The following is a 15,976-nucleotide window of genomic DNA, read 5'->3' as shown; positions in this document are numbered from 1 at the left end:
AAACACATAATGGTGGATTTAGCTTGCCCATTACCGTAGAATAAACGCAAAATTTTCCCTTCTTCTTCTCTAGATTGCACGGCTCCCTTCCCCGTAGGAGTGGTAAGTAGTCCTCTGTAAGGAACTGCATTGTTTTATGAATGTACATGAAAACTATTACCACTGGCTAACATGCTTTCTCATCACTTGTTTTCCTTTAGTGCAAGGAGACAGTTGTAGACGGTAAGAGATAAAGCATGTGCTTTCTTAATAATTCTAAACTTCCAGATCACGTGTTGCAAGCATACATTTGAGTAGGCTGATGATCATTTTTATGATGAATTTTCTTTCTTTTCGCAGATAATTTTTGTCAAGAAGTAGGCGGGTAAGTCTTTGTGCTTATAACGAATTAAAATTGTAGAACTCTGAGAAGTATTACAGGTGATATAATAGAATTTTATCCTCCACAGTCTTCCACCACAGACTCAAGCCTCTTTTGGAAATGTCTCTGAAAAACTCTGCAACATCAGCATCTCTCAATACATCTGTTCATCAGTAAGGCCTCTAAGAACCCGTTGCAAAATTCCTCTTGGCAATCCTCTCCTTATGCAGCATGTTGTCATTTACGTAACCATTTAAAATTCACTTTTTTTAACCGGTTTATTTATTTATTTATGTTTGTTTGTTTTTTTTAGGATGAAGCTCTGTCCTCCAGTGACCTTGTCACAGTGCTGACATGTCAGCTCGCCAGCAAATTGGACTACAACACGACAGTTTGGAAGCTTTTCTTCCAAAAGTTTGAAGCATCTCTGGATGAAGCCCTAGACACTTTCTCCGAAATGGTAGGTAACACTTAGTGGCAGCTTAACAAAACTGTAACATTGGTTTGGAATTGTATATTCCAACGTCCACTTTCTCTTACAGACTCTGAACATCAGTCTGTCTCAACCGTATGTTCTTGATGCCGTCGGTGAGGTAAAACTCAACAACTTCAGTGAGGCACAGCTTACGGATGCTGCCTTCATCAACAAGTGGTTCCAGATTAGGCTCAGACCATTTTTGTCAACAGTGTCCACAAACTTCCTCTCCTGTCTCAGTTCTAAGAACTTCAGCTGTCGGTCCTACCAAGTTGTGTAAGTATGGAGAGCAGAACTTTAGGACAGCACAGCAGGGATTTATGTAATGCAGTTTGTTAAGAAAAAGCATAGAATCCACACTAAGATCTGATCTCTTCTTATCCAACTTAGGGTGAAGGCATTTAGCGGGCAAGATCAACTCATGAAAGAGCATCAGAAATGGGCCGTCTTTAATTATTTCATCTATCCCTTCCTCTCAAGAGATGACCTTTCAGGTACAAAGAGACATTTTGCCCTCCTTGACAACAAAATGCAATAAAACAAGATCTCTTTACAAAGTTCTATTTTCAATCCCTTTGCTTTTTGCTTTCACTGTAGATCCTGGGTGTGTTTCCAGTGCTTCTGACAGCAAAGACTGGTTACAAAAGAACTTTGGAGAGTTCCTCAACTATGCCACTTTGACAGAGCTCACAGATCTATATGCAAATTTGTCCACCGTAAGTGACATCAAACTTGCACCAGTTGTGCGTTTTTTGGGGGTATGATGTCGACTATCAGGCACGGGTAGTAACGGCTGGTCATTCTGGCGTTTTACAGTTCGAATCTTTGGATCTGCTGACCCCTAGCCAAGCAGCTGAACTCACTCTGACTTCTGGAGCACTGAACAGCACAAGACAAATCGACCAAGTGTTCAACCGACTAGACAATGGCGATGCTTTTGGGAACCTGGATGAGTTTCTCACAGCCCTCACTGATCGTAAGGTAAGTGACAGGCTCAAACTGTATAAAATCCCTACACAACTACACTTGCAGTGGGGTGGTATCTGTGATTTGAGGAAAGACACTGGCTTGAGATTCAATTCCGGCCTCTTGCGTGGTTTCTCTGCAGGTCGACCAAATAATTCCTGCTGTGAGAGATGTGATGATGAATCGAACCTTCCAGATCATCAGCACAGAATTCCCAGAGTTTGAGACCTCTGACTGGATAGACTGGTTTGATGTCAAGCTAGTCCCTATCCTTCCCAGTTTCACTGCTGAGATGCTAGCGGTGGCCATCAACCACACCAACTGCACCAACTACCGAGTAATGTAAGTTTATGGTTGCAAAACTGCAATTCTCCGTTGCGGTCCAACTTACTGCCCTTGCAGCCTAGAAATCAACTGTTGCCATTGGCAAATACCAAGTCAATTTCTTATCAGATATAATGTTCTCTTCTTGCAGTGTTTCAGGAATGAGCCACGTCTTCTTTGAAATGACTGCCAGCAGGAGGGAGGAAATAACAGAGGTTTTAGTCAGTTTCCTGAAGGATTCTGCTGCAGAGGTCAACACACCAGGTACATGCCCCTTCGTACACAGCTGCTTCCAGGCATGTGTTTGCAGCATGTTTTGCAGTCATTGTTTCTTAGATACAGCGGCCTCATAATATGACGGGACCTGTACCGTTTTCTTTTTCTGCTGTTCTGTGTTCAAACAGTTTGCAGCAAGGATATCCACGGTGATGCAGAATGGCTGAAAACCAACTTGGGTCAGTTCTGGAAAATGGCAAACTACTCCGACCTCAAAGACCTGAACATCTCTGGGGTAACACTATCGTTTCCTGTTCTAACGTTCAAGACTCGTAGAGCTATTGTCCATCAATTTAGATTTCTGTTTTAGGTCCAATCACAGCAGGGGAACTGCAGGAATACGACTCATATTCACAGCCAATTCCTTTTTTATTTCTCTTAGGTGGCAGTCATCGACTCCCTTTCTCCAGAACAGAAAGCACAACTGATACTGGACCCATCTGGTGGGGCTCTAGAGAATGAGACATTGGTGAAGGAAGTGATGATCGGAATGCTGTCATCTTCGGCAGAGGAGCAGCTGAATGTGTTCTTTGAGATGTTTGTCAACATCACAGAAGAGGTAAGCTGTTCTTCTGTAAAAAGTACATGTGGCATCACCCAACAAAGCAAACTTTGTGGAAATTACAGTGGAGCAATACAATTTCTACAGTAGATTTAAACCTGTTATTTTCTTCTTTTCTAGAAACAAATCGACTTCATTGAAAACGAAGCTGTGAGAGACACGATCCTGAACCTGACTTTGACTGCTCTGGCTCCCGAATTTGACGTCTTCCAGCCAAGTCAGTTTAAGTTGTGGTTCCAAGAGTATCTCGTAGTTCTTCTGGCCAGTTTCCAACCCAGCTGGCTTAACCTGATCCCCAGAAACCTCAGCTGTGATTCCTATAAGGCAATGTGAGTGACTGATTCTGTTTAGTTAACTTGGATTACTTATGGAACATGTACTGGCTCATAGAATTGGGAATAAAAATGGGGTAACAGAATGTTTTCTGTTTTACACAGTTTGAGGGGCATGGACATGAGTCTGGCAGTTCTTCCACTTGACCTGGAAGAGGGACTCAGATTGAGCAGAGAATTACTGAGCCTAACTTTGCCACAAGGTATGCAAGGGACACAAATTCCAAAAACACACAATGGTGGATTTAGCTTGCCCATTACCGTAGAATAAACGCAAAATTTTCCCTTCGTCTTCTCTAGATTGCACGGCTCCCTTCCCCGTAGGAGTGGTAAGTAGTCCTCTGTAAGGAACTGCATTGTTTTATGAATGTACATGAAAACTATTACCACTGGCTAACATGCTTTCTCATCACTTGTTTTCCTTTAGTGCAAGGAGACAGTTGTAGACGGTAAGAGATAAAGCATGTGCTTTCTTAATAATTCTAAACTTCCAGATCACGTGTTGCAAGCATACATTTGAGTAGGCTGATGATCATTTTTATGATGAATTTTCTTTCTTTTCGCAGATAATTTTTGTCAAGAAGTAGGCGGGTAAGTCTTTGTGCTTATAACGAATTAAAATTGTAGAACTCTGAGAAGTATTACAGGTGATATAATAGAATTTTATCCTCCACAGTCTTCCACCACAGACTCAAGCCTCTTTTGGAAATGTCTCTGAAAAACTCTGCAACATCAGCATCTCTCAATACATCTGTTCATCAGTAAGGCCTCTAAGAACCCGTTGCAAAATTCCTCTTGGCAATCCTCTCCTTATGCAGCATGTTGTCATTTACGTAACCATTTAAAATTCACTTTTTTGAACCGGTAATTATGTTTGTTTGTTTTTTTTAGGATGAAGCTCTGTCCTCCAGTGACCTTGTCACAGTGCTGACATGTCAGCTCGCCAGCAAATTGGACTACAACACGACAGTTTGGAAGCTTTTCTTCCAAAAGTTTGAAGCATCTCTGGATGAAGCCCTAGACACTTTCTCCGAAATGGTAGGTAACACTTAGTGGCAGCTTAACAAAACTGTAACATTGGTTTGGAATTGTATATTCCAACGTCCACTTTCTCTTACAGACTCTGAACATCAGTCTGTCTCAACCGTATGTTCTTGATGCCGTCGGTGAGGTAAAACTCAACAACTTCAGTGAGGCACAGCTTACGGATGCTGCCTTCATCAACAAGTGGTTCCAGATTAGGCTCAGACCATTTTTGTCAACAGTGTCCACAAACTTCCTCTCCTGTCTCAGTTCTAAGAACTTCAGCTGTCGGTCCTACCAAGTTGTGTAAGTATGGAGAGCAGAACTTTAGGACAGCACAGCAGGGATTTATGTAATGCAGTTTGTTAAGAAAAAGCGTAGAATCCACAGTAAGGTCTGATCTCTTCTTATCCAACTTAGGGTGAAGGCATTTAGCGGGCAAGATCAACTCATGAAAGAGCATCAGAAATGGGCCGTCTTTAATTATTTCATCTATCCCTTCCTCTCAAGAGATGACCTTTCAGGTACAAAGAGACATTTTGCCCTCCTTGACAACAAAATGCAATAAAACAAGATCTCTTTCCAAAGTTCTGTTTTCAATCCCTTTGCTTTTTGCATTCATTGTAGATCCTGGGTGTGTTTCCAGTGCTTCTGACAGCAAAGACTGGTTACAAAAGAACTTTGGAGAGTTCCTCAACTATGCCACCTTGACAGAGCTCACAGATCTATATGCAAATTTGTCCACCGTAAGTGACATCAAACTTGCACCAGTTGTGCGTTTTTTGGGGGGTATGATGTCGCCCATCAGGCACGGGTAGTAACGGCTGGTCTATCTGGCGTTTTACAGTTCGAATCTTTGGATCTGCTGACCCCTAGCCAAGCAGCTGAACTCACTCTGACTTCTGGAGCACTGAACAGCACAAGTCAAATCGACCAAGTGTTCAACCGACTAGACAATGGCGATGCTTTCGGGAACCTGGATGAGTTTCTCACAGCCCTCACTGATCGTAAGGTAAGTGACAGGCTCAAACTGTATAAAATCCCTACACTCTAAAAAACAGAGGTACGATATGAGTACTTTTTTGTACTCGAAGGTACATTCTTTATAATTGTCCCCTCAAAGATACAATATTGGTCTTTACAGGGTCAGATTTGTTCCCTCTGAAGTACAAAGTCATTTCTAACAGCAATAAGTACAGATTTGTACCATTTAACCAGCCAAAAGGTACATTCAGTATTCTGCATCACTGTACTAATGAACAGTATATATTTAAATTGCACATTTTTTATTTGAAAGCCAGACAATTTTGTATCATCAAGTTTTTGAGCCATTTTTAGTTGATGACAATGTTTATAATCTTTATAATCTATACTGGCACAAAAACCATGGGTACAAAAAAGTACTTTCACTGAAAGGTACTTTTTTGAACCTTAATATAAGGTACAGCCCCAGCGACAAGCTTTGTACTCTTTTAAGTACAAATCTGTACTTATATTTCTTAGAGTGTACACAACTACACTTGCAGTGGGGTGGTATCTGTGATTTGAGGAAAGACACTGGCTTGAGATTCAATTCCGGCCTCTTGCGTGGTTTCTCTGCAGGTCGACCAAATAATTCCTGCTGTGAGAGATGTGATGATGAATCGAACCTTCCAGATCATCAGCACAGAATTCCCAGAGTTTGAGACCTCTGACTGGATAGACTGGTTTGATGTCAAGCTAGTCCCTATCCTTCCCAGTTTCACTGCTGAGATGCTAGCAGTGGCCATCAACCACACCAACTGCACCAACTACCGAGTAATGTAAGTTTATGGTTCCAAAATTGCAATTCTCCGTTGCTGTCCAACTTACTGCCCTTGCAGCCTAGAAATCAACTGTTGCCATTGGCAAATACCAAGTCAATTTCTTATCAGATATAATGTTCTCTTCTTGCAGTGTTTCAGGAATGAGCCACGTCTTCTTTGAAATGACTGCCAGCAGGAGGGAGGAAATAACAGAGGTTTTAGTCAGTTTCCTGAAGGATTCTGCTGCAGAGGTCAACACACCAGGTACATGCCCCTTCGTACACAGCTGCTTCCAGGCATGTGTTTGCAGCATGTTTTGCAGTCATTGTTTCTCAGATACAGCGGCCTCATAATATGACGGGACCTGTACCGTTTTCTTTTTCTGCTGTTCTGTGTTCAATCAGTTTGCAGCAAGGATATCCACGGTGATGCAGAATGGCTGAAAACCAACTTGGGTCAGTTCTGGAAAATGGCAAACTACTCCGACCTCAAAGACCTGAACATCTCTGGGGTAACACTATCGTTTCTTGTTCTAACGTTCAAGACTCGTAGAGCTATTGTCCATCAATTTAGATTTCTGTTTTAGGTCCAATCACAGCAGGGAAACTGCAGGAATACGACTCATATTCACAGCCAATTCCTTTTTTATTTCTCTTAGGTGGCAGTCATCGACTCCCTTTCTCCAGAACAGAAAGCACAACTGATACTGGACCCATCTGGTGGGGCTCTAGAGAATGAGACATTGGTGAAGGAAGTGATGATCGGAATGCTGTCATCTTCGGCAGAGGAGCAGCTGAATGTGTTCTTTGAGATGTTTGTCAACATCACCGAAGAGGTAAGCTGTTCTTCTGTAAAAAGTACATGTGGCATCACCCAACAAAGCAAACTTTGTGGAAATTGCAGTGGAGCAATACAATTTCTACAGTAGATTTAAACCTGTTATTTTCTTCTTTTCTAGAAACAAATCGACTTCATTGAAAACGAAGCTGTGAGAGACACGATCCTGAACCTGACTTTGACTGCTCTGGCTCCCGAATTTGACGTCTTCCAGCCAAGTCAGTTTAAGTTGTGGTTCCAAGAGTATCTCGTAGTTCTTCTGGCCAGTTTCCAACCCAGCTGGCTTGACCTGATCCCCAGAAACCTCAGCTGTGATTCCTATAAGGCAATGTGAGTGACTGATTCTGTTTAGTTAACTTGGATTACTTATGGAACATGTACTGGCTCATAGAATTGGGAATAAAAATGGGGTAACAGAATGTTTTCTGTTTTACACAGTTTGAGGGGCATGGACATGAGTCTGGCAGTTCTTCCACTTGACCTGGAAGAGGGACTCAGATTGAGCAGAGAATTACTGAGCCTAACTTTGCCACAAGGTATGCAAGGGACACAAATTACAAAAACACACAATGGTGGATTTAGCTTGCCCGTTATCGTAGAATAAACGCAAAATTTTCCCTTCGTCTTCTCTAGATTGCACGGCTCCCTTCCCCGTAGGAGTGGTAAGTAGTCCTCTGTAAGGAACTGCATTGTTTTATGAATGAACATAAAAAACTATTACCACTGGCTAACATGCTTTCTCATCACTTGTTTTCCTTTAGTGCAAGGAGACAGTTGTAGATGGTAAGAGATAAAGCATGTGCTTTCTTAATAATTCTAAACTTCCAGATCACGTGTTGCAAACATACATTTGAGTAGGCTGATGATCATTTTTATGATGAATTTCCATTCTTTTCGCAGATAATTTTTGTCAAGAAGTAGGCGGGTAAGTCTTTGTGCTTATAACGAATTAAAATTGTAGAACTCTGAGAAGTATTACAGGTGATATAATAGAATTTTATCCTCCACAGTCTTCCACCACAGACTCAAGCCTCTTTTGGAAATGTCTCTGAAAAACTCTGCAACATCAGCATCTCTCAATACATCTGTTCATCAGTAAGGCCTCTAAGAACCCGTTGCAAAATGCCTCTTGGCAATCCTCTCCTTATGCAGCATGTTGTCATTTACGTAACCATTTAAAATTGACTTTTTTGAACCGGTAATTATGATTGTTTGTTTTTTTAGGATGAAGCTCTGTCCTCCAGTGACCTTGTCACAGTGCTGACATGTCAGCTCGCCAGCAAATTGGACTACAACACGACAGTTTGGAAGCTTTTCTTCCAAAAGTTTGAAGCATCTCTGGATGAAGCCCTAGACACTTTCTCCGAAATGGTAGGTAACACTTAGTGGCAGCTTAACAAAACTGTAACATTGGTTTGGAATTGTATATTCCAACGTCCACTTTCTCTTACAGAATCTGAACATCAGTCTGTCTCAACCGTATGTTCTTGATGCCGTCAGTGAGGTAAAACTCAACAACTTCAGTGAGGCACAGCTTACGGATGCTGCCTTCATCAACAAGTGGTTCCAGATTAGGCTCAGACCATTTTTGTCAACAGTGTCCACAAACTTCCTCTCCTGTCTCAGTTCTAAGAACTTCAGCTGTCGGTCCTACCAAGTTGTGTAAGTATGGAGAGCAGAATTTTAGGACAGCACAGCAGGGAATTATGGAATGCAGTTTGTTAAGAAAAAGCATAGAATCCACACTAAGATCTGAACTCTTCTTATCCAACTTAGGGTGAAGGCATTTAGCGGGCAAGATCAACTCATGAAAGAGCATCAGAAATGGGCCGTCTTTAATTATTTCATCTATCCCTTCCTCTCAAGAGATGACCTTTCAGGTACAAAGAGACATTTTGCCCTCCTTGACAACTAAATGCAATAAAACAAGATCTCTTTACAAAGTTCTATTTTCAATCCCTTTGCTTTTTGCTTTCATTGTAGATCCTGGGTGTGTTTCCAGTGCTTCTGACAGCAAAGACTGGTTACAAAAGAACTTTGGAGAGTTCCTCAACTATGCCACCTTGACAGAGCTCACAGATCTACAGTTGTGGTCAAAAGTTTACATACACTTGTAAAAAAACATAATGTTATGGCTGTCTTGAGTTTTCAATAAGTTCTACAACTCTTATTTTTCTGTGATAGAGTGATCGGAACACATACATGTTTGTCACAAAAAACAGTCATAAAATTTGGTTCTTTCATAAATTTATTATGGGTCTGCTGAAAATGTCACCAAATCTGCTGGGTCAAAAATATACATACAGCAACATTAGTATTTGGTTACATGTCCCTTGGCCATTTTCACGGCAACTAGGCGCTTTTGGTAGCCATCCACAAGCTCCTGGCAAGCTTCAGGTCGAATGTTTGACCACTCTTCTTGACAGAATTGGTGCAGTTCAGCTAAATGTGATGGTTTTCTTGCATGAACCCGTTTCTTTAGCACTGTCCACATGTTCTCAATGGGGTTTAAGTCAGGACTTTGGGAAGGCCATTCTAAAACCTTAATTCTAGCCTGGTTTAGCCATTCCTTTACCACTTTTGATGTGTGTTTTGGGTCATTGTCTTGTTGGAACACCCAACTGCGCCCAAGACCCAACCTTCGGGCTGATGGTTTTAAGTTTTCCTGCAGAATTTGGAGGTAATCCTCCTTCTTCATTATCCCATTTACTTTCTGCAAAGAACCAGTTCCACTGGCAGCAAAACATCCCCAGAGCATAATACTACCACCACCATGCTTGACAGTAGGCATGGTGTTCCTGGGATTAAAGGCCTCACCTTTTCTCCTCCAAACATATTGCTGGGTGTTGTGGCCAAACAGCTCAATTTTTGTTTCGTCTGACCAGAGAACTTTCCTCCAGAAGGTTTTATCTTTGTCCATGTGATCAGCAGCAAACTTCAGCCGAGTCTTAAGGTGCCTTTTCTGGAGCAAGGGCTTCTTTCTTGCACGGCAGCCTCTCAGTCCATGGCGATGTAAAACACGCTTGACTGTGGAGACTGACACCTGTGTTCCATCAGCTTCCAAATCCTTGCAGACCTGCTTCTTGGTGATTCTTGGTTGACTCTTGACCATCCTGACCAATCTCCTCTCGGCAGCATGTGATAGCTTGCGTTTTCTTCCTGATCGTGGCAGTGACACAACTGTTCCATGCACTTTATACTTGCGTATAATTGTCTGCACAGTTGCTCTTGGGACCTGTAGCTGCTTTGAAATGGCTCCAAGTGACTTCCCTGACTTGTTCAAGTCAATAATTCGCTTTTTCAGATCCACACTGAGTTCCTTTGACTTTCCCATTGTAGCTTTTGTAGCTGAGTCTAATCACTGGGTCAAATGAGCCCTATTTAAATGGGCTCATGAGAAGTCAACAGCTGTAGTCAATCAGAATCACTTACAAGAAGTGAAGAGGCCATGACATGAAGCTAATTTGATTGACACAACTCGCTACATCACCAAAATTGACAAATTTTGTTGCTGTATGTATATTTTTGACCCAGCAGATTTGGTGACATTTTCAGCAGACCCATAATAAATTTATGAAAGAACCAAATTTTATGACTGTTTTTTGTGACAAACATGTATGTGTTCCGATCACTCTATCACAGAAAAATAAGAGTTGTAGAACTTATTGAAAACTCAAGACAGCCATAACATTATGTTTTTTTACAAGTGTATGTAAACTTTTGACCACAACTGTATATGCAAATTTGTCCACCGTAAGTGACATCAAACTTGCACCAGTTGTGCGTTTTTTGGGGGTATGATGTCGCCTATCAGGCACGGGTAGTAACGGCTGGTCTTTCTGGCGTTTTACAGTTCGAATCTTTGGATCTGCTGACCCCTAGCCAAGCAGCTGAACTCACTCTGACTTCTGGAGCACTGAACAGCACAAGTCAAATCGACCAAGTGTTCAACCGACTAGACAATGGCGATGCTTTCGGGAACCTGGATGAGTTTCTCACAGCCCTCACTGATCGTAAGGTAAGTGACAGGCTCAAACTGTATAAAATCCCTACACAACTACACTTGCAGTGGGGTGGTATCTGTGATTTGAGGAAAGACACTGGCTTGAGATTCAATTCCGGCCTCTTGCGTGGTTTCTCTGCAGGTCGACCAAATAATTCCTGCTGTGAGAGATGTGATGATGAATCGAACCTTCCAGATCATCAGCACAGAATTCCCAGAGTTTGAGACCTCTGACTGGATAGACTGGTTTGATGTCAAGCTAGTCCCTATCCTTCCCAGTTTCACTGCTGAGATGCTAGCGGTGGCCATCAACCACACCAACTGCACCAACTACCGAGTAATGTAAGTTTATGGTTGCAAAACTGCAATTCTCCGTTGCGGTCCAACTTACTGCCCTTGCAGCCTAGAAATCAACTGTTGCCATTGGCAAATACCAAGTCAATTTCTTATCAGATATAATGTTCTCTTCTTGCAGTGTTTCAGGAATGAGCCACGTCTTCTTTGAAATGACTGCCAGCAGGAGGGAGGAAATAACAGAGGTTTTAGTCAGTTTCCTGAAGGATTCTGCTGCAGAGGTCAACACACCAGGTACATGCCCCTTCGTACACAGCTGCTTCCAGGCATGTGTTTGCAGCATGTTTTGCAGTCATTGTTTCTTAGATACAGCGGCCTCATAATATGACGGGACCTGTACCGTTTTCTTTTTCTGCTGTTCTGTGTTCAAACAGTTTGCAGCAAGGATATCCACGGTGATGCAGAATGGCTGAAAACCAACTTGGGTCAGTTCTGGAAAATGGCAAACTACTCCGACCTCAAAGACCTGAACATCTCTGGGGTAACACTATCGTTTCCTGTTCTAACGTTCAAGACTCGTAGAGCTATTGTCCATCAATTTAGATTTCTGTTTTAGGTCCAATCACAGCAGGGGAACTGCAGGAATACGACTCATATTCACAGCCAATTCCTTTTTTATTTCTCTTAGGTGGCAGTCATCGACTCCCTTTCTCCAGAACAGAAAGCACAACTGATACTGGACCCATCTGGTGGGGCTCTAGAGAATGAGACATTGGTGAAGGAAGTGATGATCGGAATGCTGTCATCTTCGGCAGAGGAGCAGCTGAATGTGTTCTTTGAGATGTTTGTCAACATCACAGAAGAGGTAAGCTGTTCTTCTGTAAAAAGTACATGTGGCATCACCCAACAAAGCAAACTTTGTGGAAATTACAGTGGAGCAATAAAATTTCTACAGTAGATTTAAACCTGTTATTTTCTTCTTTTCTAGAAACAAATCGACTTCATTGAAAACGAAGCTGTGAGAGACACGATCCTGAACCTGACTTTGACTGCTCTGGCTCCCGAATTTGACGTCTTCCAGCCAAGTCAGTTTAAGTTGTGGTTCCAAGAGTATCTCGTAGTTCTTCTGGCCAGTTTCCAACCCAGCTGGCTTAACCTGATCCCCAGAAACCTCAGCTGTGATTCCTATAAGGCAATGTGAGTGACTGATTCTGTTTAGTTAACTTGGATTACTTATGGAACATGTACTGGCTCATAGAATTGGGAATAAAAATGGGGTAACAGAATGTTTTCTGTTTTACACAGTTTGAGGGGCATGGACATGAGTCTGGCAGTTCTTCCACTTGACCTGGAAGAGGGACTCAGATTGAGCAGAGAATTACTGAGCCTAACTTTGCCACAAGGTATGCAAGGGACACAAATTCCAAAAACACACAATGGTGGATTTAGCTTGCCCATTACCGTAGAATAAACGCAAAATTTTCCCTTCGTCTTCTCTAGATTGCACGGCTCCCTTCCCCGTAGGAGTGGTAAGTAGTCCTCTGTAAGGAACTGCATTGTTTTATGAATGTACATGAAAACTATTACCACTGGCTAACATGCTTTCTCATCACTTGTTTTCCTTTAGTGCAAGGAGACAGTTGTAGACGGTAAGAGATAAAGCATGTGCTTTCTTAATAATTCTAAACTTCCAGATCACGTGTTGCAAGCATACATTTGAGTAGGCTGATGATCATTTTTATGATGAATTTTCTTTCTTTTCGCAGATAATTTTTGTCAAGAAGTAGGCGGGTAAGTCTTTGTGCTTATAACGAATTAAAATTGTAGAACTCTGAGAAGTATTACAGGTGATATAATAGAATTTTATCCTCCACAGTCTTCCACCACAGACTCAAGCCTCTTTTGGAAATGTCTCTGAAAAACTCTGCAACATCAGCATCTCTCAATACATCTGTTCATCAGTAAGGCCTCTAAGAACCCGTTGCAAAATTCCTCTTGGCAATCCTCTCCTTATGCAGCATGTTGTCATTTACGTAACCATTTAAAATGGACTTTTTTGAACCGGTAATTATGTTTGTTTGTTTTTTTTAGGATGAAGCTCTGTCCTCCAGTGACCTTGTCACAGTGCTGACATGTCAGCTCGCCAGCAAATTGGACTACAACACGACAGTTTGGAAGCTTTTCTTCCAAAAGTTTGAAGCATCTCTGGATGAAGCCCTAGACACTTTCTCCGAAATGGTAGGTAACACTTAGTGGCAGCTTAACAAAACTGTAACATTGGTTTGGAATTGTATATTCCAACGTCCACTTTCTCTTACAGACTCTGAACATCAGTCTGTCTCAACCGTATGTTCTTGATGCCGTCGGTGAGGTAAAACTCAACAACTTCAGTGAGGCACAGCTTACGGATGCTGCCTTCATCAACAAGTGGTTCCAGATTAGGCTCAGACCATTTTTGTCAACAGTGTCCACAAACTTCCTCTCCTGTCTCAGTTCTAAGAACTTCAGCTGTCGGTCCTACCAAGTTGTGTAAGTATGGAGAGCAGAACTTTAGGACAGCACAGCAGGGATTTATGTAATGCAGTTTGTTAAGAAAAAGCGTAGAATCCACAGTAAGGTCTGATCTCTTCTTATCCAACTTAGGGTGAAGGCATTTAGCGGGCAAGATCAACTCATGAAAGAGCATCAGAAATGGGCCATCTTTAATTATTTCATCTATCCCTTCCTCTCAAGAGATGACCTTTCAGGTACAAAGAGACATTTTGCCCTCCTTGACAACAAAATGCAATAAAACAAGATCTCTTTCCAAAGTTCTGTTTTCAATCCCTTTGCTTTTTGCATTCACTGTAGATCCTGGGTGTGTTTCCAGTGCTTCTGACAGCAAAGACTGGTTACAAAAGAACTTTGGAGAGTTCCTCAACTATGCCACCTTGACAGAGCTCACAGATCTATATGCAAATTTGTCCACCGTAAGTGACATCAAACTTGCACCAGTTGTGCGTTTTTTGGGGGGTATGATGTCGCCCATCAGGCACGGGTAGTAACGGCTGGTCATTCTGGTGTTTTACAGTTCGAATCTTTGGATCTGCTGACCCCTAGCCAAGCAGCTGAACTCACTCTGACTTCTGGAGCACTGAACAGCACAAGACAAATCGACCAAGTGTTCAACCGACTAGACAATGGCGATGCTTTTGAGAACCTGGATGAGTTTCTCACAGCCCTCACTGATCGTAAGGTAAGTGACAGGCTCAAACTGTATAAAATCCCTACACAACTACACTTGCAGTGGGGTGGTATCTGTGATTTGAGGAAAGACACTGGCTTGAGATTCAATTCCCGCCTCTTGCGTGGTTTCTCTGCAGGTCGACCAAATAATTCCTGCTGTGAGAGATGTGATGATGAATCGAACCTTCCAGATCATCAGCACAGAATTCCCAGAGTTTGAGACCTCTGACTGGATAGACTGGTTTGATGTCAAGCTAGTCCCTATCCTTCCCAGTTTCACTGCTGAGATGCTAGCGGTGGCCATCAACCACACCAACTGCACCAACTACCGAGTAATGTAAGTTTATGGTTCCAAAATTGCAATTCTCCGTTGTTGTCCAACTTACTGCCCTTGCAGCCTAGAAATCAACTGTTGCCATTGGCAAATACCAAGTCAATTTCTTATCAGATATAATGTTCTCTTCTTGCAGTGTTTCAGGAATGAGCCACGTCTTCTTTGAAATGACTGCCAGCAGGAGGGAGGAAATAACAGAGGTTTTAGTCAGTTTCCTGAAGGATTCTGCTGCAGAGGTCAACACACCAGGTACATGCCCCTTCGTACACAGCTGCTTCCAGGCATGTGTTTGCAGCATGTTTTGCAGTCATTGTTTCTCAGATACAGCGGCCTCATAATATGACGGGACCTGTACCGTTTTCTTTTTCTGCTCTTCTGTGTTCAAACAGTTTGCAGCAAGGATATCCACGGTGATGCAGAATGGCTGAAAACCAACTTGGGTCAGTTCTGGAAAATGGCAAACTACTCCGACCTCAAAGACCTGAACATCTCTGGGGTAACACTATCGTTTCCTGTTCTAACGTTCAAGACTCGTAGAGCTATTGTCCATCAATTTAGATTTCTGTTTTAGGTCCAATCACAGCAGGGAAACTGCAGGAATACGACTCATATTCACAGCCAATTCCTTTTTTATTTCTCTTAGGTGGCAGTCATCGACTCCCTTTCTCCAGAACAGAAAGCACAACTGATACTGGACCCATCTGGTGGGGCTCTAGAGAATGAGACATTGGTGAAGGAAGTGATGATCGGAATGCTGTCATCTTCGGCAGAGGAGCAGCTGAATGTGTTCTTTGAGATGTTTGTCAACATCACCGAAGAGGTAAGCTGTTCTTCTGTAAAAAGTACATGTGGCATCACCCAACAAAGCAAACTTTGTGGAAATTACAGTGGAGCAATACAATTTCTACAGTAGATTTAAACCTGTTATTTTCTTCTTTTCTAGAAACAAATCGACTTCATTGAAAACGAAGCTGTGAGAGACACGATCCTGAACCTGACTTTGACTGCTCTGGCTCCCGAATTTGACGTCTTCCAGCCAAGTCAGTTTAAGTTGTGGTTCCAAGAGTATCTCGTAGTTCTTCTGGCCAGTTTCCAACCCAGCTGGCTTGACCTGATCCCCAGAAACCTCAGCTGTGATTCCTATAAGGCAATGTGAGTGACTGATTCTGTTTAGTTAATT

The 15,976-nt window shown here is 42.3% G+C and overlaps 2 protein-coding genes across 2 annotated transcripts in view; both read left to right on the top strand.

The window, feature by feature from the left end:
- LOC111190109 (uncharacterized) overlaps nucleotides 1–13,770 on the top strand; it is a 33,127-nt gene extending 19,357 nt beyond the window's left edge. Inside the window, exons 11-26 of the mRNA XM_049469561.1 lie at nucleotides 3,402–3,499; nucleotides 3,597–3,625; nucleotides 4,188–4,334; nucleotides 4,417–4,625; nucleotides 4,740–4,843; nucleotides 4,947–5,065; nucleotides 5,167–5,331; nucleotides 5,922–6,121; nucleotides 11,419–11,531; nucleotides 11,672–11,778; nucleotides 11,926–12,102; nucleotides 12,226–12,434; nucleotides 12,543–12,640; nucleotides 12,738–12,766; nucleotides 13,329–13,475; nucleotides 13,558–13,770. Of these exons, the coding sequence (XP_049325518.1) occupies nucleotides 3,402–3,499; nucleotides 3,597–3,625; nucleotides 4,188–4,334; nucleotides 4,417–4,625; nucleotides 4,740–4,843; nucleotides 4,947–5,065; nucleotides 5,167–5,331; nucleotides 5,922–6,121; nucleotides 11,419–11,531; nucleotides 11,672–11,778; nucleotides 11,926–12,102; nucleotides 12,226–12,434; nucleotides 12,543–12,640; nucleotides 12,738–12,766; nucleotides 13,329–13,475; nucleotides 13,558–13,770 (2,164 nt within the window). The remainder of the gene's footprint in view (nucleotides 1–3,401; nucleotides 3,500–3,596; nucleotides 3,626–4,187; nucleotides 4,335–4,416; nucleotides 4,626–4,739; nucleotides 4,844–4,946; nucleotides 5,066–5,166; nucleotides 5,332–5,921; nucleotides 6,122–11,418; nucleotides 11,532–11,671; nucleotides 11,779–11,925; nucleotides 12,103–12,225; nucleotides 12,435–12,542; nucleotides 12,641–12,737; nucleotides 12,767–13,328; nucleotides 13,476–13,557) is intronic.
- Nucleotides 13,771–13,972: 202 nt separating this feature from the next.
- On the top strand, nucleotides 13,973–14,826 carry LOC125785627 (uncharacterized). Its single transcript, XM_049469560.1, has 3 exons — nucleotides 13,973–14,206; nucleotides 14,308–14,472; nucleotides 14,600–14,826. The coding sequence occupies exons 1-3, from the start codon at nucleotides 13,973–13,975 to the stop codon at nucleotides 14,801–14,803; spliced, it is 603 nt and encodes a 200-aa protein (XP_049325517.1). The 3' UTR covers nucleotides 14,804–14,826.
- Nucleotides 14,827–15,976: the final 1,150 nt, after the last annotated feature.

This window comes from Astyanax mexicanus, chromosome 21, assembly GCF_023375975.1.
Source record: "Astyanax mexicanus isolate ESR-SI-001 chromosome 21, AstMex3_surface, whole genome shotgun sequence".
Taxonomy (NCBI): Eukaryota; Metazoa; Chordata; class Actinopteri; order Characiformes; family Acestrorhamphidae; genus Astyanax; species Astyanax mexicanus.
Note: the sequence above shows the minus strand (reverse complement) of the source record. Positions and strands in the feature narration are given on the sequence as shown.